At 48.2% G+C, this 26,098-nt stretch overlaps 1 protein-coding gene across 1 annotated transcript; it reads right to left on the bottom strand.

Annotated features, from left to right (window-relative positions):
- Positions 1-3,654: 3,654 nt before the first annotated feature.
- On the bottom strand, positions 3,655-20,507 carry LOC139275932 (tissue factor-like). Its single transcript, XM_070893156.1, has 7 exons — positions 20,401-20,507; positions 17,264-17,390; positions 10,007-10,188; positions 8,752-8,918; positions 7,052-7,205; positions 5,902-6,026; positions 3,655-4,298 (listed from the first exon to the last, which is right to left on the bottom strand). The coding sequence occupies exons 1-7, from the start codon at positions 20,447-20,449 to the stop codon at positions 3,729-3,731; spliced, it is 1,374 nt and encodes a 457-aa protein (XP_070749257.1). The 5' UTR covers positions 20,450-20,507; the 3' UTR covers positions 3,655-3,728.
- Positions 20,508-26,098: the final 5,591 nt, after the last annotated feature.

A 26,098-nucleotide genomic window follows, 5' to 3' on the forward strand; every position in this document is an offset into this window, starting at 1 on the left:
CGAGCGTTGTTGTCTAGACAGTGACAGTCCAGATTCAGCTGATTGATGGGTCACACCATGGGTTCCACCAAAACACTCCTGATGTGAAAACTGCGTCCAAATATGGAACCTGTTGCAACCTTTGAGTATCTTAGACCCTCACAAGCCAAATAAAGCCCGGACCATACTGGTTGACAGCACAGAGGATTAATATAGTATACTACACTGGGTGTGTTTGTATCTAACCTGTGCTGTACCTGCCCTGGGAGTGTTTGATAGGGGCAATGCAGAGGGAGCTTTACTCTGTATCTAACCCATGCTGTACCTGCCCTGGGAGTGTTTGATGGGACAGTGTAGAGGGAGCTTTACTCTGTATCTAACCCCCTGTACATGCCCTGGGAGTGTTTGATAGGGGCAATGCAGAGGGAGCTTTACTCTGTATCTAACCCATGCTGTACCTGCCCTGGGAGTGTTTGATGGGACAGTGTAGAGGGAGTTTTACTCTGTATCTAACCCGTGCTGTACCTGTCCTGGGAATGTTTGATGGGACAGTGTAGAGGGAGCTTTACTCTGTATCAAACCCGTGCTGTACCTGCCCTGGGAGTCTTTGATGGGACAGTGTAGAGGGAGCTTTACTCTGTATCTAACTCATGCTGTACCTGCCCTGGAAGTGTTTGATGGGACAGTGTAGAGAGAACTTTACTCTGTATCTAACCTACACTGTACCTGCCCTGTGAGTGTTTGATAGGACAGTGTAGAGGGAGCTTTACTCTGTATCTAACCCGTGCTGTACCTGCCCTAGGAGTGTTTGATGGTTCAGTGTAGAGGGAGTTTTACTCTGTATCTAACCCCATGGTGTACCTGCCGAGAGTGTTTGATGCTGGTACTGGCTGCCCAAAATTCCCCAACATTAGAATCCTTGCCTTCAAAATATTTAAATTTAAAGAAATTCTCTGCTAAGTGTTGCTTTTCCTTCGTCTGGCGTAACTTTGGGGAGAAGCTGAAACTCATAGTTTGTCTGGATCAATTTTTATGAACCTCGTGAAATGAAAACATAGAAACATAGAAAATAGGTGCAGGAGTAGGCCATTCGGCCCTTCGAGCCTGCACCACCATTCAATAAGATCATGGCTGATCATTCACCTCAGTACCCCTTTCCTGCTTTCTCTCCATACCCCTTGATCCCCTTTAGCCGTAAGGGCCATATCTAACTCCCTCTTGAATATATCCAATGAACTGGCATCAACAATTCTCTGCGGCAGGGAATTTCATAGGTTAACAACTCTCTGAGTGAAGAAGTTTCTCCTCATCTCAGTCCTAAATGGCTTACCCCTTATTCTAAGCCTATGTCCCCTGGTTCTGGACTTCCCCAACATCGGGAACATTCTTCCCACATCTAATCTGTCCAGTCCCATCAGAATCTTATACGTTTCTATGAGATCCCCTCTCATTCTTCTAAACTCCAGTGAATAAAAGCCAAGTTGATCCAGTCTCTCCTCATATGTCAGTCCAGCCATCCCTGGAATCAGTCTGGTGAATCTTCGCTGCACTCCCTCAATAGCAAGAACGTCCTGCCTCAGATTAGGAGACCAAAACTGTACACAATATTCCAGATGAGGCCTCACTAAGGCCCTGTACAACTGCAGTAAGACCTCCCTGCTCCTATACTCAAATCCCCTGGCTATGAAGGCCAACATGCCATTTGCCTTCTTCACCGCCTGCTGTACCTGCATGCCAAACTTCAATGACTGATGTACCATGACACCCAGGTTTTGTTGCACCTCCCCTTTTCCTAATCTGTCGCCATCCAGATAATATTCTGCCTTCGTGTTTTTGCCCCCAAAATGGATAACCTCACATTTATCCACATTATACTGCTTCTGCCATGCATTTGCCCACTCACCTAACCTGTCCAAGTCACCCTGCAGCCTCTTAGCGTCCTCCTCACAGCTCACACCGCCACCCAGTTTAGTGTCATCCGCAAATTTGTAGATATTACACTCAATTCCATCATCTAAATCGTTAATGTATATTGTAAAGAGCTGGGGTCCCAGCACTGAGCCCTGCGGCACCCCACTAGTCACTGCCTGCCATTCTGAAAAGGCTGGGCTCACTTGAGTGTGAAGGTGAACATGAGTGTGTAAATAACAGGAGCAGCGATCCTGGCACTAAACACTATCTACCTACAGGAAGAAAAGAAAGACTTGCATTTCTATAGCGCCTTTCACATCCACCTGACATCTCAAAGCACTTTGCAGACAATGAAGTACTTTTGGAGTGTGGTCACTGTTGTGATGTGGGAAATGCGGAGCAAAAGTTTCAAATTCACCAAGAATTGCCATCAACTGTCGAGTGTGAGGATTGCAGCCAATTTTGCCTCCGTAATGATTTGTCGTTGTGTCGGGGCCCTGCAGCAGGCGAACCCTGGGATCTTGTTCAAACTCAACTGAACAAAGTTTTTATTCGGTAAAAACTGTTTCGTGTGCTTTAACTGTGGCAAATAAATCCGAAAATTGTCAAAAATGCACCTGTGTGTGAAGCAACTGGTGACATATTCCTCACTGGAAGGCACTATCTAAGCAGCAAAGAGCCAGTCAGTGGGGGAGAGCAGGTAGTTCCAAGGGACAAAGTTCTGCCCCTCCGACAGTGCAGCACTCCCTCAGTACTGCCCCTCCGACAGTGCAGCACTCCCTCAGTACTGCCCCTCCGACAGTGCGGCACTCCCTCAGTTCTGCCCCTCCGACAGTGCGGCACTCCCTCAGTACTGCCCCTCCGACAGTGCGGCACTCCCTCAGTACTGCCCCTCCGACAGTGTGGCACTCGCTCAGTACTGCCTCTCCGATAGTGCGGCGCTCCCTCAGTACTGCCCCTCCGACAGTGCAGCACTCCCTCAGTACTGCCCCTCCGACAGTGCGGCACTCCCTCAGTACTGCCCCTCCGACAGTGCAGCACTCCCTCAGTACTGCCCCTCCAACAGTGCAGCACTCCCTCAGTACTGCCCCTCCGACAGTACAACATTCCCTCAGTACTGCCCCTCCAACAGTGCAGCACTCCCTCGGTACTGCTCCTCCGACAGTGCGGCACTCCCTCTGACAGTGCGGCGCTCTCTCAGTTCTGCCCCTCCGACAGTGCAGCGCTCCCTCAGTTCTGCCCCTCCGACAGTGCGGCGCTCCCTCAGTTCTGCCCCTCCGACAGTGCGGCGCTCCCTCAGTTCTGCCCCTCCGACAGTGCGGCGCTCCCTCAGTTCTGCCCCTCCGACAGTGCGGCGCTCCCTCAGTTCTGCCCCTCCGACAGTGCGGCGCTCCCTCAGTTCTACCCCTCCGACAGTGCGGTGCTCCCTTAGTTCTGCCCCTCCGACAGTGCGGCGCTCCCTCAGTTCTGCCCCTCCGACAGTGCGGCGCTCCCTCAGTACTGCCCCTCCGACAGTGCGGCGCTCCCTCAGTACTGCACTGGAGTGTCAGCCTAGATTTTGTGCTCAAGTCCCTGGAGTGGGACTTGAACCCACAACCTTCTGACTCAGAGGGAAGAAGATTTTCACTGTTCGCATTCTTAATAAACATGTTTGTAATTTTGCCGGCGACAAAGCCTTCCTCCATTGTCCGTTTTATACTGAAGCGAGCTGTATTACTGGGGCGTTTCCATGTCAGCCACAAGCTAACATATTACAACAGGAAGTAAAACTGAACATTTTTTAATAAATAGTTAAATTACAAAATGAATGTCACTTTTAAGAATTGCAAAGTTTTTGCCTATAATCCGTTATCCGTTAGCATCACGTCGTCGAGGCTGAGAAATCCTTTGGAGGAGCCTTGGGTTAAGTCAATGTCCGATATGAAGATGGAGCAGGGTGCGGTGTGCTGGTCAGTCGGGGGTGGAACACTGCCCCCGCCCTGCTCCCAGGCGGCATCAGTCCTTGGCGCTTGCCTCCGATAGCCCGAGGCGCTAATGCTGTCCGCCCCATTGCCAGGCGGCGTTACCGTACTGGGGATATCTACCGCACAGGACTCCTCGGGCTGAGCCTTGTCCTGGCCGCTCTCCGGGCTGCTGCTCCGGTGCCTGCTGGGCTCGGGCGTTTGCTGCAGGTAACGATGGAGCGGCTCGCTCAGCGTGGGCACCCGGTCCGACGAGTTGCTGCCGATGTCGATCCCGCTGTCCACCGATGACGCCTCCTTGATTTTGGGGTCCGGCCACAGATCGTCCTGTTCCTGAATCTTGGCGGGGCCCAGGCTGTCGGCAAACACCTGTAGCACTACCACATCTTCGATCAAACTCAGGTAATCCATGATGCTCAAGTGCTTCTTGTTCTTGTCCAGAGATTTCTGAGAGGAAATAAATCACAGAGTCTAACCGAGGGGGTCAATAACCAGGGAGCATAGATTTAAAGTGATTGGTGGAAGGTTTAGAGGGGTGTTAAGAAGAATTTTTTTCCCCAGAGGGTGGTGGGGGTCTGGAACTCACTGCCTGAAAGGGTGGTAGAGGCAGATTTCCTCACCATATTTAAAGGGTACTTGGATGTGCACTTGAAGTGCCGTAACCTGCAGGGCTACGGACCGAGAGCTGGAAAGTGGGATTAGGCTGGATAGCTCTTGGGCCAAATGGCCTCCATCTGCGTCATAATTTTATATGATTCTAACTGTAAATGTGTAAAAACAACTTGCCTTCCATATTGCGATGACGGGAGTGGGAGGCGGAGGGGGAGGGGATGGGAGCCGGAAGAGAAATGTCCGCCGAAGAACTGGGAGGGCGCGTAAATCGCTTTAGGCCCATTTTCGGGACGGTATCAGGGCGCCCCTCACAGGAAGCCTGAAGTTTAGCCTCGGGCCTCGCTAACTTTCTCCGGGTGAGCTGTCTGAACTTCTACAGGCTCCTCGCCCGTTTGGAGAAGACAAATACTCGACCACGAGATTCCCCGTGAAGATAAGTTCTGGGGGGTGCAGGGAGAGGGAAAGGACAGGAGGTCCGGGGGGTGGGGGCGATCGGTATATGGTGGAGTCAAGAGAGACTTTTTTGGTTTATTGTGCCGAATATTCCTGAGCCGAGCAGGTCCAACTCAGAAGAAGGTATTTTGGGTCGCGGTTTGATGCACCTGAGTATCTCGCTAGGCCATTTCTGAGTGTACGTTGGTGTGGGACTGGAGTCACATGTAGGCCAGACCGGGTAAGGACGGCAGATTTCCTTCCCTAAAAGGACATTAGTGAACCAGATGGGTTTTTACGACAATCCGGTAGTTTCACGGTCACCATTACTGATACTAGCTTTTTATTCCAGATTTATTTAATTAATTGAATTCAAATTCACAAGCTGCCGTGGTGGGATTTGAACTCACATCTCTGGATTATTACCCAGGCCTCTGGATTACTAGTCCAGTAACATCACCACGACACAACCATACCCACGGGTGTGCGTTGCTTTCTCTGCCACGGAGGATGAGCGGCAGCAGGAACATTGGCAGGAAGGGTGGGTGAGGTGAGCCCATTGGGCCCAATTAAGGTCCAGTCTGTCTACAACAGACCCGGACAGGAGGCGAGGAAAACCCCCAGTAGTGGAGCGCTTTGGGAACATTCCTCCCGAGCTCGCCAGTCAATGTCAGTGTGGTGAGCCAGATCTGTTGCCCACATTTTAACAGGAACTACTCCCCAACCTGCACAGTTCATCGGCAGCAATAGCTGGCTTGCAAGCCAACTGCCCAACCAGTAGCATCCGATGCAGCAACAGAGTGCCTGGTTTGAACTTTCCAAACTACGCGATTACTCAACACCACCATTATCGTGCGACTACCAGAACCTTAAATGAGTGTTGGGGAGATGGTTAGGGCGCGATCCAGAAAGGAGAAGATCAGATGAAAACCCAATTTTCTAACGTCTAACTATTTCAGCCGGAAAGGCTTTTGTTAAATCTTCAGCGAGTGTTGAGGGTGCTTACCAGGACAGCTGGGATCGTGCTTTGCTTCTTCAAGTAATACTGACAGGACAGTCCCAGGCAAAAGCACAGTGAGAACAGGATGATGACAGCGCTGATGATGCCAAAGATGATATTGATCAAACTCCCTACACAAAGAGACAAGAAACTCTAATTAACAGCAGAAATAGGCAGAAAGCAATGAAAATCTCAATCAGGGGAACACAGGAACAGGAGGAGGCCATTCAGCCCCTCGAGCCTGTTCCACCATTCAATGAGATCATGGATGATCTGTATCTTAACTCCATCCATTTGCCTTGGTTCCTTTTATACCCTCGGCTAGCAAAAATCCGACTAGTTAGCCTGACATCAGTCGTTGGGAAAATGCTAGAATCTATTATTAAGGACGTGATAACAGGGCACTTAGAAAATAATAACAGGATTGGGCAGAGTCAACACGGTTGACAACTACAAGAGGATTTGAGTATAAGAGTAAAGACATCTTATTGCAATTATATCGGGCCCTAGTGAGACCGCACCTGGAGTATTGTGTACAGTTTTGGTCTCCTTACCTAAGGAATGATATACTTGCCATAGAGGGAGTGCAACAAAGGTTCACCAGACCGATTCCTGGGATAGGAGGGGATAGGAGGAGAGATTGAGCAGACTAGGCCTATATTCTCGAGAATTTAGAAGAATGAGAGGTAATCTCATTGAAACATACAAAATTCTTACAGGGATTGACAGGGTAGATGCAGGGAGGATGTTTCCCCGGGCTGGGGAGTCTCGAACCAGGGGTCACAGTCTCAGGATAAGGGGTCGGCCATTTAGGACTGAGATGAGGAGAAATTCCTTCACTCAGAGGGTGGTGAATCTTTGGAATTCTCTACCCCAGAGGGCTGTGGAGTATATTCAGTCGTTGAGTATGTTCAAGACAGAGATCGATAGATTTTTGAATATTAAAAGGAATCAAGAGATATGCGGATAGTGCAGGAAAGTGAAGTTCAGGTAGAAGATCAGCCATGATCTCATTTAATGACAGAGCAGGCTTGAGGGGCTGAATGGCCTACTCCTGCTCCTATTTCTTATATTCTAGCCTTCTCAAACTACCCCGATACGAGATGCTGCAGATGTTAATAACATGCATTGACGACACACCGATGACCTACTTTACCTAGTTTTGGAGTTGGGATCACTGCACATTTCTCTTCCGTGATGTTTCCGTCTCCTTTGTGCATAAACAATATTGCTCTCACTCTGACGCAGTAGGTGGTTCCTGGCTGCAGATTGGTCTTGTGCAATTCTCCTGATCTGATAATTTCTTCAGGCTGTCGGAAGGCAAGCAGGAGACAGGTTAGAGAAATCGGCTCACATTCCAAGATGGTGGCCAGTCCACCCCGACCCTCTCAGGATTCGCGTGGTTTGGAAAGTTCAACCCAAGCACTCGACTGCTACATCGGACGCTACTGGTTGGGCAGTCAGTTTGCAAGCCAGTTACTGTGCAGGTTGGGGAGTAGTTCCTGTTATTGTGGGAAAAGGAACTGACTCATCACTCTGACACTGGCGAGCTCTGGAGGAACTGGGGACTTTGGAGCTGTGGTTCCCACAGCTTTCCACCACTGGGGGTTTTCCTCGCCTCATGTCTGAGTCTGTTGCAGATTCATTGATCGAGGTTGATTGTTAGTCAACAACATTATCGTTGTATCACATGACGACCGGGATGGTAGAAGGCGAACTGGATGGAATTTGGTCTTTATTCATCTAGCGATTCCTAGGTTCCTTTCAATTGACAGTTCGGCTACACCCGGCCAGGTTGCAGCATAACACCCTAACACAGGGGTAGCCGAGATAGCTCAGTCCCCCCCCCCCCAACCAACCACATAATCTGTTCTGGTTATGTTGAGTGAGGGATAAATATTGGCCAGGATACCGGGGATAACTCCCCTGTGCTTCTGCGAAATAGTACCATGGGATCTTTTACATCCACTTGAGAGAGCAGACTGGGCCTTGGTTTAATGTCTCATCCAAAAGACGGTACCTCCGACAGTGCAGCGCTCCCTCAGCACTGCCCCTCCTACAGTGCAGCACTCCCTCAGCACTGCCCCTCCAACAGTGCAGCACTCCCTCAGCACTGCACTGGAGTGTCAGCCTAGATTTATGTGCTCAAGACTCTGCCTTAAAATGCAACATCCCCACCGACACCTGGGAGTCCCTGGCCAAAGACCGCCCTAAGTGGAGGAAGTGCAACCGGGAGGGCGCTGAGCACCTCGAGTCTCGTCGCCAAGAACATGCAGAAAACAAGCGCAGGCAGCGGAAGGAGCGTGCGGCAAACTAGTCCCACCCACCCTTTCCCTCAACGACTGTCACAAGGGGGACAGACAGAGACTGTAATTCCCATATGGGCTGTTCAGTCACCTGAGAACTCACTTTTAGTGTGGAAACAAGTCTTCCTTGATTTCGAGGGACGGCCTGTGATGATGTGTTCAAGTCCCTGGAGTAGGATTTGAACCCGCAATCTTCTGACTCAGCCATGGGGAATGTCCAGCTACTGCTGGTCACTGTCCAGTGACTCCCTGTAGAAAGTGTTTGTGTCGGGACTTGGTCGGACTGTGTCGGGCTGGTCTGTGGCTATCACGCTCGGTCCAACACTTCCCAACACCCACCGCCATGGCTGACACAAGAAGAACAGTCTCTTGGGCAAGGGCCAGAGGTGTTCCCTCCCCACCCTCTCAGGACGGAATGGCAGGGAGGAAGGGGGGCAGGCAGATGGAGGGAGAACACGGTCTAAGTTTGCCATCGGCAAAATGTCAATTTTATTTTTAAAAACCCGCATCATCAGGGACTCACAATTGGAGGAAATCCACGCGTGTTTACCTTGTCAGTGGTGTTTGCACGGATATAAAAAATGTACTTCAACGAGTCGCCAAACACCTCCTCCATTGTCCTGCTTCGTCCTCCCGCGTGTAGGGTGGGCGGGGAGACGCTGACTGTAATCGTGTTGGACTCTGCTTTAATAGTAAAGGATGGCAAACCCAGAGAAGCTGAAAGGAAATGAGATCCAACATTAAATATAGATCTACAACCAACCTGAAGGTGAGTATCAGTGAGCACCAGTGTGTCAATGAGAGTGAGTGAGTGTCACTGAGAAAAAGAAAGAGTTGCATTTATATAGCGCCTTTCGCATCCTCAGAACATCAGAGCAGGTGTAGGCCATACAGCCCCTCGAGCCTGCTCCGGCATTCAATGAGATCATGGCTGAGCTTCGATTCCAACTCCACTTTCCCGCCCGATCCCCATATCCCTTGATTCCCCTCGAGCCCAAAAATCTATCGACCTTAGCCTTGAATATACTCAACGACTGAACAGCCACAGCCCTTTGGGGTAGAGAATTCCAGGATATCCTAAAGCACTTTACAACACTGACTGCACTTGGCTGTAATGTAAGAAGGTGAGCGTGAGGGATTCAATGAGTGTGTATTAATCAGTGAATGTGACAGTATGAGCGTGACAATGAGTGTGAATGTATCTGTAAGTATGTGTATCAGTGAGCATGTGTGTCAGTGAATCTCTGTCAGTCTGAGTGTCTCAGTCAGTGTGTGTGTGTGTGTGTGTGTGTGTGCGCGTATCAGTCTGAGTGTGTCAGTGAGTATGAATGTGTCTGTCAGTGGGTCCTGCTGCCCACTGTTTATAGGCGTGGTGTGTTACTAAGCCACACAGACCACATGGTCCCAACTTTGATCTGCGCTGAGATAGCTGGGACTGTAGCTGGAGCTACAATTGGCCCTCAGTGACTAGCAAGGAAAAAAAGTCAGCCAGGGTTCCTGCTTGTGGCCTTGAATTTCAGGTGAGGATGTGTTTGGCCTTGGCCCCCTGATCCCAGCCCAAACACCTCGAAGGGCAGACACAAACACAACACCTGGGTGCGTTCACCTCAGCAGTGAATATTTTCAGTTTCTTAAAACCCCTTTAAAAAAAATAGAACTAACAAGCCAACCATTTAAAAATTAGCATCCAGTCCCCAAAGGTTGTCAATCAAACTTCAAATATTGCCACGTTGACTGTTCCTTAACTGTCCTGAGCATCAGAATAGGTCAACGTTATATTCGATCTTGTATAAGAGGTCACTCACTGGAATCTCGGGGTTTAAAATACTCCGATATTTCCCATTCCGAGGTTGTGTTGCCAGCAACAGTCCTGACTCTGGCAATAATTGTCATATTGAAGTCCCAGGTCTCCTGTATGAGGTCACAATGATGGTGGGAAATCCCTGTACAGTGCGGCACTGGGAGAAAATCTTCGTTGTTTCCATACCTGCGGGTCAATGAGGAGATTGATCAGCACCTGCGTGTTATTAACAGAGGCCACATTTCCCAGAAACTACCTCCTTCCTTACTTTTCCTATTTAGTTAGGGTTTGCCAAATCTGGTTGGACCATATTCCAGGAGATTTCATCACATGACCTTCCGCCCTCATGTTCCTGCTGGTCAATCCTCACAGCAGTAATGGCAGCTATAATGTCCACAATCCATTGCGGCGCGGAAACCGCTCTATTGGTCATGTGGTTTGGTCCAGGCCCAAGTTGCATCCTGGGTGGGTCACACACAGTTGGTGTACGCCCAGGTGGAGCAAAAATGGGAGAAGAAAATTTACCTATGACATTTCTCCCAGGAGTGTCCGAGAGATTAATCTTTCATTCCGGGACAATCCAAGAGGTTTGGTAACCCATATTCTTATTTGAGTAACCGTGTACATCAGAATGTGTGAATCATAGAATGGTTACAGTGCAGGAGGAGGCCAGTCAGCCCGTCGAGCCCGTGCCGGCTCTCTGCAAGAGCACCTCAGCCAGTCCCACTCCCCCGCCCTTTCCACGTAGCCCTGCAACATGTGTTAAGAGTTAATAATAGTTGAAGTGTTTATTGTGAACATATTGCAGAAACATGAGCAGCTGACTCTTGGGAGACTTCTTGGGGATGCAGTCATCTAACTACCGGTGTCCTGGCCAATATTTAACCTTCAACCAACATCACTAAAAAAAACAAGATTATCTGGTCATTAATCACATTACTGTTTGTAGGAACTTACAGTGTGCAAATTAGCTGCTGTGTTTCCTACTCAATTTGATGTAAATCGCTTTGGGACATCCTGAGGGGCACTGTTGAAATGCAAGTTCTCTCTTTATATCATAGGAAGAGATGGCCACTATCAATATCAGGTTGGGCCCCTCGCCCACAGCACTCTCTCTGCCCGGGAGTATTCCATTGATCAGACAACACAGCCAACATGGACCATAGAGGAGCCATAAGTGGAAGTGGCATGTGTGACTTAGTGAGGTGCACTAGCATCAACCAACAAACAGAGGCCCCATCTTCCCTCTCCGACGCTCTTAATAGTCAACCTCGTGCACCCAATTGCATTCCCCTGATTCACAGCCCAATGTATGGAAAATCACCAGTTGTACAGGGGGCCATTTCCAGATATAGGCTCCGACAACAACTTATATTTATATAGCGCCTTTAACGTAGTGAAACGTCCCAAAACACTTCACAGAAGTATTATGAGATTTTAAAAATTTGACACTGAGCCGCGTATAAGGAGAAATTAGGGCAGGTGACCAATAGCTTGGTCAAAGAGGTAGGTTTTAAGGAGCATCTTGAAGGAGGAAAGAGAGGTAGAGAGGCGAAGAGGTTTAGGAAAGGAGTTCCAGAGCTTGGGGCCCAGGCAACAGAAGGCACGGCATCAATGGTTGAGCGATTATAATCAGGAATTAGAGGAGCACAGACATCTCGGGGGGGTTGTGGGGCTGGAGAAGATTACAGAGATAGGGAGGGGCGAGGCCATGGAGGGATTTGAAAACAAGGATGAGAATTTTGAAAACGAGGTGTTGCTTAACCGGAAGCCAATGTAGGTCAGCGAGCACAGGGGGTGATGGGTGAGCGGGACTCGGTGCGAGTTAGGACACGGGGCAGCGAGCACAGGGGGTGATGGGTGAGCGGGACTCGGTGCGAGTTAGGACACGGGGCAGTGAGCACAGGGGGTGATGGGTGAGCGGGACTCGGTGCGAGTTAGGACACGGGGCAGTGAGCACAGGGGGTGATGGGTGAGCGGGACTCGGTGCGAGTTAGGACACGGGGCAGTGAGCACAGGGGGTGATGGGTGAGCGCGACTCGTTGCGAGTTAGGACACGGGGCAGTGAGCACAGGGGGTGATGGGTGAGCGGGACTCGGTGCGAGTTAGGACACGGGGCAGCGAGCACAGGGGGTGATGGGTGAGCGGGACTCAGTGCGAGTTAGGACACAGGTCAGCGAGCACAGGGGGTGATGGGTGAGCGGGATTCGGTGCGAGTTAGGACACAGGGCAGCGAGCACAGGGGGTGATGGGTGAGCGGGACTCGGTGCGAGTTAGGACACGGGGCAGCGAGCACAGGGGGTGATGGGTGAGTGGGACTCGGTGCGAGTTAGGACACGGGGCAGCGAGCACAGGGGGTGATGGGTGAGCGGGACTCGGTGCGAGTTAGGACACGGGGCAGCGAGCACAGGGGGTGATGGGTGAGCGGGACTCGGTGCGAGTTAGGACACGGGGCAGCGAGCACAGGGGGTGATGGGTGAGCGGGACTCGGTGCGAGTTAGGACACGGGGCAGCGAGCACAGTGGGTGACGGGTGAGCGGGATTCAGTGCGAGTTAGGACACGGGGCAGCGAGCACAGGGGGTGATGGGTGAGCGGGACTCGGTGCGAGTTAGGACACGGGGTAGCGAGCACAGTGGGTGATGGGTGAGCGTGATTCAGTGCGAGTTAGGACACGGGGCAGCGAGCACAGGGGGTGATGGGTGAGTGGGACTCGGTGCGAGTTAGGACACGGGGCAGCGAGCACAGGGGGTGATGGGTGAGCGGGACTCGGTGCGAGTTAGGACACGGGGCAGCGAGCACAGGGGGTGATGGGTGAGCGGGACTCGGTGCGAGTTAGGACACGGGGCAGCGAGCACAGGAGGTGATGGGTGAGCGGGACTCGGTGCGAGTTAGGACACGGGGCAGCGAGCACAGGGGGTGATGGGTGAGCGGGACTCGGTGCGAGTTAGGACACGGGGCAGCGAGCACAGGGGGTGATGGGTGAGCGGGACTCGGTGCGAGTTAGAACACGGGGCAGCGAGCACAGGAGGTGATGGGTGAGCAGGACTTGGTGCGAGTTAGGACATGGGGCAGCCGGGTTTTGGATGACCTCTAGTTTACGCAGGTTAGAATGTGGGAGGCCCGGCGATACTATATGCCTGCAGAACACAATCGGGCAGCATACAATATGGATATCCCAAAGTGTGTTTGGAGGTTGGCTCTTTTGGTTCGGAAGGACCTGTAGATCTCGCGAGCCTTCCTGTTGTGGTTTGCTATGTCGTGTCGACCAACTGGTTTGGGTGCCCTGTTGAAATCGCTCTCTGGTATCTGGTACATTTTATTTTTAACACACATTTTGCTAAGAATTGTCCATTATTACCACACACAAGGGCTTGAGGTTAGATCTTAAACATTTCAGCACATGTGCACACAGGACATTCCCAATATTGCAACATCACTGATAGAGAATTCAGCATCAGTGAAAGTCAGTATAAACAGGAGATGATCAATCAGGAAGTAATCCATCATATACAGGCATGAGAAAATAGTATCAACATTGCCCCTTTTGCAATCTCACTGGCAACTGGTCATTCTGTAAGTCATCGGGTTAGTCCCCACATAAAGATATTCATATTCCACTCACTGTCATCGAGTCTACTCATCGAGTTTGTGGAGGCTGCAGATTTTCTCCCTGTAACCCTGTAGATCCCATATTGAGAGAGTGCAGCGAAGGTTCACCAGACTAATTCCAGGGATGGCTGGACTGTCATATGAGGAGAGACTGGATCAACTGGGCCTTTATTCACTGGAGTTTAGAAGAATGAGAGGGGATCTCATAGAAAATATAAGATTCTGACGGGACTGGACAGGTTAGATGCGGGAAGAATGTTTCCGATGTTGGGGAAGTCCAGAACCAGGGGATATAGTCTTAGGATAAGGGGTAGGCCATTTAGGACTGAGATGAGGAGAAACTTCTTCACTCAGAGAGTTGTTAACCTGTGGAATTCCTTGCCACAGAGAGTTGTTGATGCCAGTTCATTGGATATATTTAAGAGGGAGTTAGATATGGCCCTTACAGTTAAAGGAATCAAGGGGTATGGAGAGAAAGCAGGAATGGTGTACTGAAGTTATTGAATGGCGGTACAAGCTTGAAGGGCCGAATGGCCTACTCCTGCATCTATTTTCAATGTTTCTATCCCACAACACTCCTTTTGATAAATTTAATGTGTACAGGGATAATTTCAAAGTTTGCAGGTGACTTTGGTCTCCTTATTTAAGGAGGGATATAGTTGCATGGAGGCAGTTCAGAGAAGGTTCACGAGGTTGATTCTTGAGAATGAAGGGGTTGTCTTATGAAAAAAGTTTGAGCAGGTTGGGCCTATACTCATTGGAGTTTAGAAGAATAAGAGGTGATCTTATTGAAACATATAAGATTCTGAGGGGGCTTGACAGGGTAAATGCAGAGAGGATGTTTCCCCTCCTGGGGGAATCTAGAACTAGAGGGCATAGTTTCAGAATAAGGGGTCGCCCATTTAAAACGGAGATGAGGAGGAATTTCTTCTCTCTGAGGATCGTGAATCTTTGGAATTTTCTGCCCCAGAGAGCTGTGGAGGCTGGGTCATTGAATATATTTAAGGTGAAGATAGACAGATAGACGATAAGGGAGTCAAGGGTTATAGGGAGTGGGCAGGAAAGTGGAGTTGAGGCCAAGATCAGATCAGCCATGATCTTATTGAATGGCGGAGCAGGTTCGAGGGGCTGAATGGCCGACTCCTGCTCCTATTTCTTATGTTCTAATGTTCTTATGACCCAAGATTCGGAAATCATAGAAGTGAACAGCACAAAGGAGGCCATTTGACCCATCGAGTCTGCGCTGGAATTTTAAAAAAGAGAGCAGGATAGGAATAGACTTCAGGTAGACACAGAATGACACATGGCAGATAAAATGTAATGCAGATAAATGTGAAGTAATACATTTTGCTAGGAAGAATGAGGAGAGGCAATGTGAACTAAATAGTTCAATTTTAAAGGGTGTGCAGGAACAGAGAGACATGGGGTGCACGTACACAAATCTTTGACGGTGGCAGGACTAGTTGAGAATGCTGTTAAAAAAGCATATGGGATCCTGGGCTTTATTAAGAGATGAAGAGAGTACAATAGCAAAGATGCTATGCTAAAATTTAAACAGAAAATGTTTCTTTGTTCAGATTGCAGATTTCCAGCATCTGCAGTATTTTGCTTTTTGAAGTTTTGCTAAACCTTTATAAAACACGTGTTCAATTCTGGGGACCACACTTTACGAAGGATGTCAAAGCTTTAGAGAGGGTGTAGAGGAGGCTTACTGGAATGGTACCAGGGATGAGGGACTTCAGTTATGTGGAGAGACTGGAGAAGCTGGGGATGTTATCCTTCGAGCAGAGAAGGTTAAGAGGCGAATTGACAGTGGTGTTCAAAATCATGAATGCTTTTGATTCCTCAACCAGCATCACTAAAACAGATTCTCTGATCATTTAGCTCATTGCTGTTTGTGGGAGCTTGCTGTGTGCAAATTGGCTGCCATATTTCCGACATTACAACAGTGACTACACTTCAAAAAGTGCTTCATTGGCTGTAAAAGCCTTTGGGACGTCCCAAGGTGGTGAAAGGCGCTATATAAATGCAAGTTATTTTGTTCTTTTTTAGCTCAACAACAACTTGTATTTATATAGCACCTTTAACATAGTGAAATGTCCCAAGGTGCTTCACAGGAGTATTATGAGAGAAAAATTTGACACCGAGCCTATGTAGAAATTCGCCCATGTGACCAAAAGCTTGGTCAAAGAGGTAGGTTTTAGGGAGCGTCTTGAAGGAGGAAAGAGAGGTAGAGAGGGGGGGGAGAGAGGTTTAGGCAGGGCGTTCCAGAGCTTGGGGCCCAGGCAACAGAAGGCACGGCCACCGATGGTTGAGCGATTATAATCAGGGATGGTCAAGAGGGCAGAACTATAGGAGCACAGACATCTGGAGGAGATCACAGAGATCAGGAGGGATAGGATAGAATAGGAGCTCGACCCCGAGTTTCCCCAACAATCATGCCCTTGTGAAACTCAGGTCAGTTCTGTGATCAGTTTCAGGATCTGGTGACTAGGATCATTTTCCAAATTACAGAACTCGCGAAGCACGTGAGTGACCAGGCTTCTCTCTTTCAGTTTTTATTTCTGTTTTTTTAGGTTTCTGCAAACTTTTCAATTCGCATTTCTAAAATGTTACATCAAAGTGAAAACAAGGAAATGTTACAGGAGGAAAAAAACAGGCAAAAAAAATTAGATGTGAAATTCAATATTACTGTACATAAAGTTTCTTTTACTTGTTAACTCTGTGTTTTTATAAAAGGCCCTAAGCTCTCATTGGGGATCAGGTTCCAGAAGTACTGGGTGACCTTCAGTACATCACACACGTGACTAATCGCTGTCAATGAGTCCATAAAGCAAGTGCTGGCAGGATATTTAACAAAAAATTCATTACCAAATAACCAGGGACCAAATAACATCCAACCGACACCTGGAATAAAAAGCTAAATAAAGAAAGACTTGCATTTCTATAGCCCCTTTAAGGGCCTCAGATGTCCCATACCGCTTTACAGCCAATGAAGTACTTTTGGAGTGTAGTCACTGTTGTAATGTGGGAAACGCGGCAGCCAATTTGCGCACAGCAAGCTCCCACAAACAGCAATGTGATAATGACCAGATAATCTGTTTTAGTGATGTTGATTGAGGGATAAATATTGGTCAGGGCACCAGAGATAATTCTCCTGCTCTTCTTCAAAATAGTGCCGTGAGATCTTTTACTTCCATCTGAGTGAGCAGACAGGGCCTCGGTTTAACGTCTCATCCGAAAGATGGCATCTCCGACAGTGCAGCACTCCCTCAGTACTGCACTGGAGTGTTAGCCTGGAATTTATGTGCAGCGGTCTCTGGAGTGTGACTTGAACCCACAACCTTCTGACTCTGAGGCGAGGGTGCCACCCACAGAGCTACAGCTGACACCTACATGATTGCTGAAGTTGTATCCAGCTGAGCTGATTCTCTTTTCGCCTACACATGCACTTTCCGGTGTGGGGGGGGGGGGGGGGGTGGAGCGCTGGTCACTGGATACGGATCAGGAGCAGCAATCCTGGCTGAGTTCCCCCACCCCCAACCCCCTCATCCTCTTTAACCCAAGGCTCACTGAGGTTAACTGCAGTGGGTGGAAAAAATCACCTTAAACTCTCCTAACTTGTGACAAAATGAAAGGAGACTTATTTACCTGCAGTACTGCACATCGTATTGAACGGGCTCTGAATAATTCTGCGCTGGACTCCAGTGAAAGATGTTTTCGGTATTCACAGAAGTGAAATGAAGATTTCTAGGGGGCTGCAGAATAGCATCAGCTCCTGTAAGAATATTAAAATAAGGTTCAATTGCTTTATATGGCATAGTTTTCAATCAGTGTGAGTTAACTTTGCAAGTGCACATGTGAATCGTGTTCAGCAGAGTCAGGATCCCTCAGTACTTCTGCATATTATTTGGAATCATTTTTCACGTTGTGGGGGATTGGGAGATCGCTGGGAGGAGGAGACAACATTAAGAGTATCCAAAGCAAATATATAGACTTGTGTCAGTTTCTCAGAAAATCATGAATTAACTTGTATGACACAACCCTTCTGCGGAATCCGTGCATCAGTAATCCAAGGTGGAGTCGAGGCAGAATTCAAATTAGGACAAAATTAAAAAAGACACTTCAGCCCCAGTTACACTGAGGAAATTCAGCCCCATTTACAATGGAAAATCAACCCCATTTATAGCAGAAATTCAACTCCATTTACACTGAGGAAATTCAATCCCATTTACACGAGGAAATTTATACAGTTCAGAGCTACACATACCAGAATGCACTAGGTTTGACCCTATTTTCCTGACCTGATCTGTGTTGAGCTTTGCAAGGCAACTGCTTTAAAAATAAAATAACCTTTCTGTAACTCAGCAATGGCTTAACTGGTAAGGTCAACGTGTAAAATCCCAGCATCGATCTGTGGTTTGTGCTGGCTTGGCTTGAGAGGACGGTGACTGGATTTATGTTGGGTATAAATGGGGTTGACCACTTTACTCCTGCTCGTACTGGTGGAAGCTGTGGGTTTGGACATAGATGGGCCGATCAGCTCTATATTGTACGGTAGGGTACGGGAGCCTAGTGTATATGTCAACAAGGTTCACATAGACTTATGTAGAATGTACAGCACAGAAACAGGCCATTCGCCCCAACAGGTCCGTGCCGGTGTTTATGCTCCACACGAGCCTCCTCCCACCCTACTTCCTCTCACCTTATCAGTATGCCCGTCTATTCCTTTCTCCCTAACGTGTTTATCTAGCTTCCCCTTAAATGCATTTCTGCTATTCGCCTCAACTATTCTATTTGGTAGCGAGTTCCAAATCCTAACCACTCTCTGATTAAAGACGTTTCTCCCGAATTCCCTTATTTGAGTTATTAGTGACTATTTTATACTTATGGCCCCTAGGTTGGGTCTACTTCACAAGTGGAGACATCTTCGCTATGTCTACCCTAACGAATCCCTTCGTAATTTTATAGTTTCTCTATCAGGTCACCTGGCGAGTTTGAGAGTTCAAAACCCACTGTGGCAAGCAGAGAAACTGAATTCAATAAATCTACCAATTGATGGGCTACTGCATTGTCAGAAAAAACAAACCCAACTAGTTCATTAATGTCCTGCCACCCCTACCGGGTCTCGCCTACTGTGGTTGACTCGGGGGAACTCGGGATGGGCAATAAATGCCAGCCTTGCTAGTGTCGCCCACATCCCAGGAACAAATAAGGGAAAAAATCATCCCCTACTCCAATTATGTAGAAGTCAGCAACTATTGTTTTCACACTGGTTATGTGATATACAGTCACCGAAAGTCCCCAGGAACATGCATAGCGGGAGTCCCAAAAGATTCCAGGACTGGTGTAGATTAGGTTGGTTGACCTCAGCCTAGAGAATGATGGGGAGCTGGGATTGGTCTCAGGTTTGAGGTGGGGCAGGGGGGATATTCCTGCTCCAGATGTACACGTTTGGCAAATGAGGATCAGGCTCGCCTACAGCCAAATAACCTGCTCACTCATCGTCAAGTCAATGTTTTCGCTATCAGAGGGAGGCCATATCCCATCAGAAGTCAGCATATTGATGGGGAAAATTGACAAGAATAGTTTTTTTTTTAAATGAGCTAAACTGAATGAGCAAAATGATTTACTCGAGACTAAAAGTAGATGAAGTTGGGGATGTACCTAACCCCACCACCCCGCGCCCCCCAGCTGCAGCAACACCTCTACACACAAGGAAATGTGCTAAATATTTCAGTCCTGGGCTTTTACTGGTCGAGTGTTGCCAGTTTATTACCTAACATGCTTGAATCTAGAAATAATGCGTGAGCAAGTAGCTGAAAAATAAGCTTGGATCAGGGCCCCATTGGCAACTATGGTAAACAAACACAACGGAGTCTAACCCAGTATAACCAAATTCAACTGAGCCTAACCCAGGAGTGGGTCTTGAACCCACAACCTCCTGACTGATCCACGGCAGGTCCTAGCTACCCCATAATCGATGCTCTTCACTGGGTGACTCTCTGATAACGCACAATGTGCTTCGGTGCACATCTCCTAACCGTCCCGATCGAATCCAGATATCTCAACCTTAAAACAGCAGCACCGAGAGACACAAACCAGGGTGCAAGGCTCCCGCGCTCCAGCTGATTTGCTGCTTCTGCAGAATGACCGCACTCCTACTCCCAGCACTGGGCCAAAGCCCCCCACTCCAGAGGCACTCTCAGTGCAGCGCCACACTGTCGGAGGTGCCGGCTTTCAATATTAGACATGAATCCGAGGTCCCGTCTGCCCTCTCAGGTGCACCTAAAAGATCCCACGGCACTATTTCAAAGAGGAGCAGGGGAGTTCTCCCCGGTGTCCTGGGGCCAATATTTATCCCTCAATCAACATCAAAAAACAGATGATCTGTTCATTATTACATTGTCTTTTGTGGGAGCTTGCTGTGCGCACATTGGCTGCCGGCTTTCCCCCACATTACACTTCAAAAGTAGTGTATGGGCTGTAAAGCGGGTTGGAGGAACATCCTGAGGTCTGCGAAAGGTGTTAGTTAAAAGCAAACCTTTTTTTTTAATTGAAGGATGGGAGACCCAAGAGCTTGGGCTCAAGTGCGCTGCAGTGAATACCAGAAAACACACACAGCCCCTCCACATCTCTGCATTCCAACAAGCATTAGTCGCCAGGATAGTAAAGGCTGTGACTGTAAAACTCTCAACCAGAAAGTGGAAAGTTTTACAGTTCTGTTGTACTTTGTCTTGTTTACAGTAGATATTTTGAAAAGCATGTTTGTAGCACAGCAGACTTACCAGAAAGGGTGCATGCCAGCAGCAGGAGGACTGTAATCCGCAGCTCCATGCTCCTGTGTTGTTACTTTACTCAACACTGTACATCTCAGTCACTCCGAACTGCCGTCTCACCGAACAGCTGGGCATGTATAGGCGTGGGAGGGAGTCACAGCGTCAGCTTCCGTCTGAGAATTTCCTTGGCTGAGAAATCGCCAGTGACGGGGGAACTTCCTTCAAACTCTCCCTGAAACTAAGACGCTGACCTCAGCAACACAAGACAGCTTGAGAGTCTTGTGTTTTACGCCACATCTCTTCTGAAGCCGAATGCTTTGGTTTTACTGTTAATGCAATGGACACTAACCCTCTCTCTCTCTGAAGGCTGGAATGCATCACAGACCACTTTCAAACACAACACATTATTGCTGTACAAAGATTGATGTCCAAAACTTAACTGAGATCTCCCTCCCCCCTGCCCCTAATGTTAGATTGCATTCTTCGTCTCTACCTGTTATATATGCAGACTATATATATATACTCTCTGTGTGTAGTCACTGTATAGTTGCATAAGATGGAGACTTGTTTACCTGATGTACTGTCAATAAGGCTTACACTGTGTATATACTATGCTGGCAGCACTAGAGGATGCAACTGGTGGAGACTGGGGTTTCCTGTCCTGGTGACAGGGGCTGTATAAAAGGGGAGCTACACACTCTGGAATTATGAGTAAAGGACCAAGGTCACTACATTTTGAGTACAACACATTGCCTCGTGGAGTCATTCATAAGTACACTACAGACATAATGCTACCTTCTTGCTTTTATTTCAGATTTCCCACCCATGCAGTATTTTATTTTCCGCTGGCAAAATAATTAGCCAACCCAGACTGCTGCTCCGATGGCGGTTGAGGGATAAATATTGGTCAGCACATGGTGGGTTGGTGGAGGGGTGCGTCCTCCTGCTCTTCAAAATAGTGCCATGGGATCTTTTACGTCCACCTGAGAAGGCAAGTGGGGCCTTGATTTAATGTCTCATCCAAAAGACGACACCTCCGACAGTGCGGCGCTCCCTCAGTACTGCCCCTCCAACAGTGCAGCGCTCCCTCAGTTCTGCCTCTCCGACAGTGCGGCGCTCCCTCAGTACTACCCCTCCGACACTGCGGCGCTCCCTCAGTACTGCCCCTCCGACAGTGCAGTGCTCCCTCAGTACTGCCCCTCCGACAGTGTGGCGCTCCCTCAGTACTGCCCCTCTGATAGTGCGGCGCTCTCTCAGTACTGCCCCTCTGATAGTGCGGCGCTCTCTCAGTACTGCACTGGGAGTGTCAGCCTGGATTATGTGCTGAAGTTAGAATTTAATTGGGAAAGTTTCTCCACTTACAATGTGGCCACAGTTTTTGCTCCAGATCAGCTGGTCTGACGATACAGAAAATGAGTAAAGTGGGAAAAGAAAACAGAAATATATTCCATCTGCATTAATGAGCTTGTATGTTCCACAGGGTAAAATCTGTGTTGAATGATCTGCAAAATGTTTCCCCTTGTTTGTTAAGTATTTGAAACCATGATGTAATTTGTGCTGAAACACCATTACACTGTACAAAACGCAATGTGTTATTTGATTAGAAAATATTACAAAGTACCTTTGGCATAGAAACAGGTCATTCAGCCCAACAGGTTCATGCAGGGGTTAATGCTCCACACAATGGTGATTTATTGCCCTAGATGCGCACACATCATCTTCCCTCTCATAAAATAAGTTGAAGCATTTTCTTGTACTTTCACAGAGTTATGTTCACAATTCCCCCCCCCCCCACCACTCCCCCTCCCCATGTGATATTGAGCTGTCCAGACCACGATGATCCCAGGATCCCCTTTTGGTCTATGCTGAGTTAGTTACTTTCAGCCAGAGCAGAGCTACAATGAGCTGCAGTGTCCCTGTGCAAGGGAAGTGGAGGAAATCCAAGTGTTCCCACTTTGGTTCATTATCCACTGTGCCGTCTAGAACGTGCGAGAGTGGAGATGTCAAAAGAGGATAAGATTAGGCTGTGCTGTGATGCCGCACCATGATTAAATAGTCTTCTGACACTCGCTGTTTAGGCTTACGCACGGCTTAGACAGCGAATGTCGGAAGACTATTGGGTCAGGTACCTCGGGCAGCTGGTGCTATGGAACCAAGAAAGGGATGAAACACCTTTGCGGGAGGAGCAAAGTGACCTATTTTGTAACTCAAGCCCATAGTGGGAAGGTAGGACTGCGGGAGGTAACCACCTCCACGTTCCCCTCCAAGTCACACACCATCTTGAGTTGGAAATATACCGGCCGTTCCTTCATCATCGCTGGGTCAAAATCCTGGAACTCCGTCCCTAACAGCACTGTGGGAGCACCTTCACCACACGGACTGCAGCGGTTCAAGAAGGCAGCTCACCACCTCAAGGGTGATTGGGGATGGGCAATAAATGCCAGCCTTTTGGCTAAGATCATGCGTAACTGACCTGACAGGGGAGTAACCATGACCCCAACGTAGTTCTCCCTGGATCAGGAAGGTGGTTCTCCTATGCTTTTTGGAAATAGGAGGTGGGTGGGGTGGCTTGACCCATCCACCTCCACGGAGGTGTGTGGGGGTGCTGACCCATCCACCTCCATGGCACGAACCTGGTATTGCAGTACTTCCAGGAACGGTGCTTGGGCTCTAGGCCTTTTGGCTAAGAGCATTAGCGCAGGGTGATCCTTGATGTGTGCAAGGTGACCTCTGGCGTTTGTGATCTGAAAGAATTGGAAAGATTGGCTACGAAAAATTAAAAAATAAATAAATAAATAAATGCCGGCCTTGCCAACAATGCCCACATCCCGAGAATGAATAAATAAAAATGTCTATAGTTTTGATAGCCTTTGAAAAAATGAGCAGTCATCTTAGTAGTATCCATAGAAGAAAGAGTATGACAAGATAGGTTTGCAAAAGAGGTTGGAGGTGAGAGAGCTGATCACCTACCAGATGACAACCTTTTCCTGTGTCCTGTACCGAGTGTAAGAGAGGAATTAGAAGAACCTCCCCAGATCTGGGCAAAGGATTACAGTCATAGACTTGGGCTTTATGGATAATTTAAAGAATTGTCCGTGGGAAAATATGTTTGTGTTTCATTGCTGGTTACATCTGTATCGATTGAAACTGAGTGTGTAATGGAGGGAAATACCGTGCGTGTGTGTGTGTGTGCGTGCTAAGGGTGTGATTAGTTAACCCAGCCATGGGAAAATCATTTTAGGACACAAAATTCATTTAATTTTTCTCGGCAGACAGTATTAAGGAGATCATGAACAAAATTATTTTTTAAATTCTGAGGTGATAGGATTAAAAAGCAGAGACCAGCAATAGTGTTCAGAGCCATACTGGTTTGTCCCTATTTATTCAGCTTCCTTTTTTCAAAACTTTGTGGGTCAGTGCTGAAAAGCTACACTCAACTTGTTTCTGTATCTCTTTTCGTAGTACAATCCAAAACACTTTGAAGTTTTGGTTTACAGTTTTGAGTTCCTGTTTATTTTTATGAGGAATGAACTTAACAAAATGTCAGATACCGGGAATCCAACTGTCTGCTGCATGGAAAGAAAGAAAGACTTGCAATTATATAGCGCCTTTCACAACCACCAGACGTCTCAAAGCGCTTTACAGCTAATGAAGTACTTTTTGAATTATAGTCGCTGTTGTAATGTGGGAAACGCAGCAGTCAATTTGCAGACAGCAAGCTCCCACAAACAGCAATGTGATAATGAGCAGATAATCTGTTTTTTAGTGATGCTGATTGATGGATAACTATTGGCTAAGACACCCCTACTCTTCTTCGAAATAGCGCCATGGGATCATTTACGTCCACCTGAGGGGGCAGTCGGGGCCTCATCTGAAAGGCGGCACCTCTGACAGTGCAGCGCCCCCTCAGCACTGCACTGGGAGTGTCAGCCTGGATTTTTGTGCTCAAGTCTCTGAAGTGGGACCTAAACCCACAACCTTCTGACTCAGAGACGAAGAGTACTACCCACTGAGCCACGGCTGACTTGCACCACGTCCCATTCACCCATCATCCACTGTGCTCGCTGTCCTACATTGGCTCCCAGTCTGACAACACGCCAATTTAAAATGCCCAGAATTGGACATAATACTCCAGCTGTATGTTTGTAATCGGAAGAAATACTCAAGACAGCCCTTTATGTTGGTGAGTAGCTTATGGACTGTGCAATTAAATGGCAGCTGCTTGCAGTATTATAAATTAATTGATAAAAGGCTGGACGAGGGTGTAAAATGTTAATCATTGCCGAAAACTGAACAAAGGGACTGTGTGCTTGGACTTGTGTTTAAATTGATAATGGGATCATGGATTATATTCTTTACCTTGTTGTATTAAGAGTGAGTAAAGGCATGACACAATGCTGATCTGATCCAGTCTGGGAAACTTAGAGATGGGGGGAAAGCTGCTTTAGGAATTTCTAGCTTACTGCAGCCATGTTTGGGGCAATTCTGTTCAGGCCACATTGCAAAATCTATATCTGGTCTTTACAGGCGAGTTGAAATCGGAGAAAGGGTGGTACAGTGCATCCAGTGCTGCTGGGAGTGTCAACTCATCACTGGAACTGAAGGAAATAGCAGTTCTTAGGCTAGAGCACCAGAGCTGACCCAGTATGAGGCGTCAGGACGAACTCTACATTAAACCTGTGTTATTAGCAGTATTAGGACCCATGGTGAAAGTAGCAATTATGGAGCAATTTCAAGCAGTTTAAAAACACAATTCCTTCATCTTTTAGGTACTGAGCCAATGCATCATTCCAAAGTATAGCTGGCCTGAGGTTCGATCTGATTACTCATTGCTGGGTAGAGTGCAATTATTCAAGATGCAGGTTCTGCTGCTTTATCTCTAAAGTGCCTTGTTATCCCAGGGAACATCTCAGCTGTAGAGATGATAAAAAGAAAAAAAAATGCTGGAAATACACAGCGGGTCTCTCAACATCTGAAGAAGAGAAAAGACAGACAAATGTTCAACGGTAGGAAACACGGCAGTTAATTTGTGCACAGCAAGCACCCAAACATCATCATCATCATCATAGGCAGTCCCTCGGAATCGAGGAAAACTTGCTTCCACTCTTAGAATGAGTCCTTAGGTGGCTGAACAGTCCAATATGACAGCCACAGTCCTTGTCACAGGTGGAACAGATAGTCGTTGAGGGAAAGGGAGGGTGGGACTGGTTTGCCGCACACTCCTTCCGCTGCCTGCGCTTGTTTTCTGCATGCTCTCGGCGATGAGACTCGAGGTGCTCAGCGCCCTCCTGGATGCTCTCCCACCACTTAGGGCGGTCTTTGGCCAGGGACTCCCAGGTGTCGGTGGGGATGTTGCGCTTTATCAGGGAGGCTTTGAGGGTGTCCTTGTAATGTTTCCTCTGCCCACCTTTGGCTCGTTTTCCGAGAAGGAGTTCCGAGTTGAGCACTTGCTTTGGGAGTCTCGTGTCTGGCAAGCGGAGCTGATCAAGTGTGGTCAGTGCTTCGATGCTGGGGATGTTGGCCTGGTCGAGTACAAACAGCAATGTGATAATGACCAGGTAATCTACTTTTAGCGATGAGGAATAAATATTGGCCAGGACAACAGGGAAGAACTCTTCCTTGAAATAGTGCCATGAGATCTTTTATGTCCACCTGAGAGGGTAGACGGGGCCTCGGTTTAACGTCTCATCTGAAAGGCAGCACCTCC

The sequence above is a fragment of the Pristiophorus japonicus genome, chromosome 11 (genome assembly GCF_044704955.1).
Source record: "Pristiophorus japonicus isolate sPriJap1 chromosome 11, sPriJap1.hap1, whole genome shotgun sequence".
NCBI lineage: Eukaryota > Metazoa > Chordata > Chondrichthyes > Pristiophoridae > Pristiophorus > Pristiophorus japonicus.

Bases quoted from the DNA above. Each gene is read 5' to 3' on its own strand.
- LOC139275932 (XM_070893156.1), bottom strand. From the start codon at position 20,449: ATGGAGCTGCGGATTACAGTCCTCCTGCTGCTGGCATGCACCCTTTCT. The intron at 10,189-17,263 runs GTAAATAAGTCT...ATTGACCCGCAG, and splicing joins TACGATGTGCAGTACTGCAG to GTATGGAAACAACGAAGATT. The intron at 4,299-5,901 runs GTAAGCACCCTC...ATTTCCTCTCAG, and splicing joins GCACGATCCCAGCTGTCCTG to AAATCTCTGGACAAGAACAA.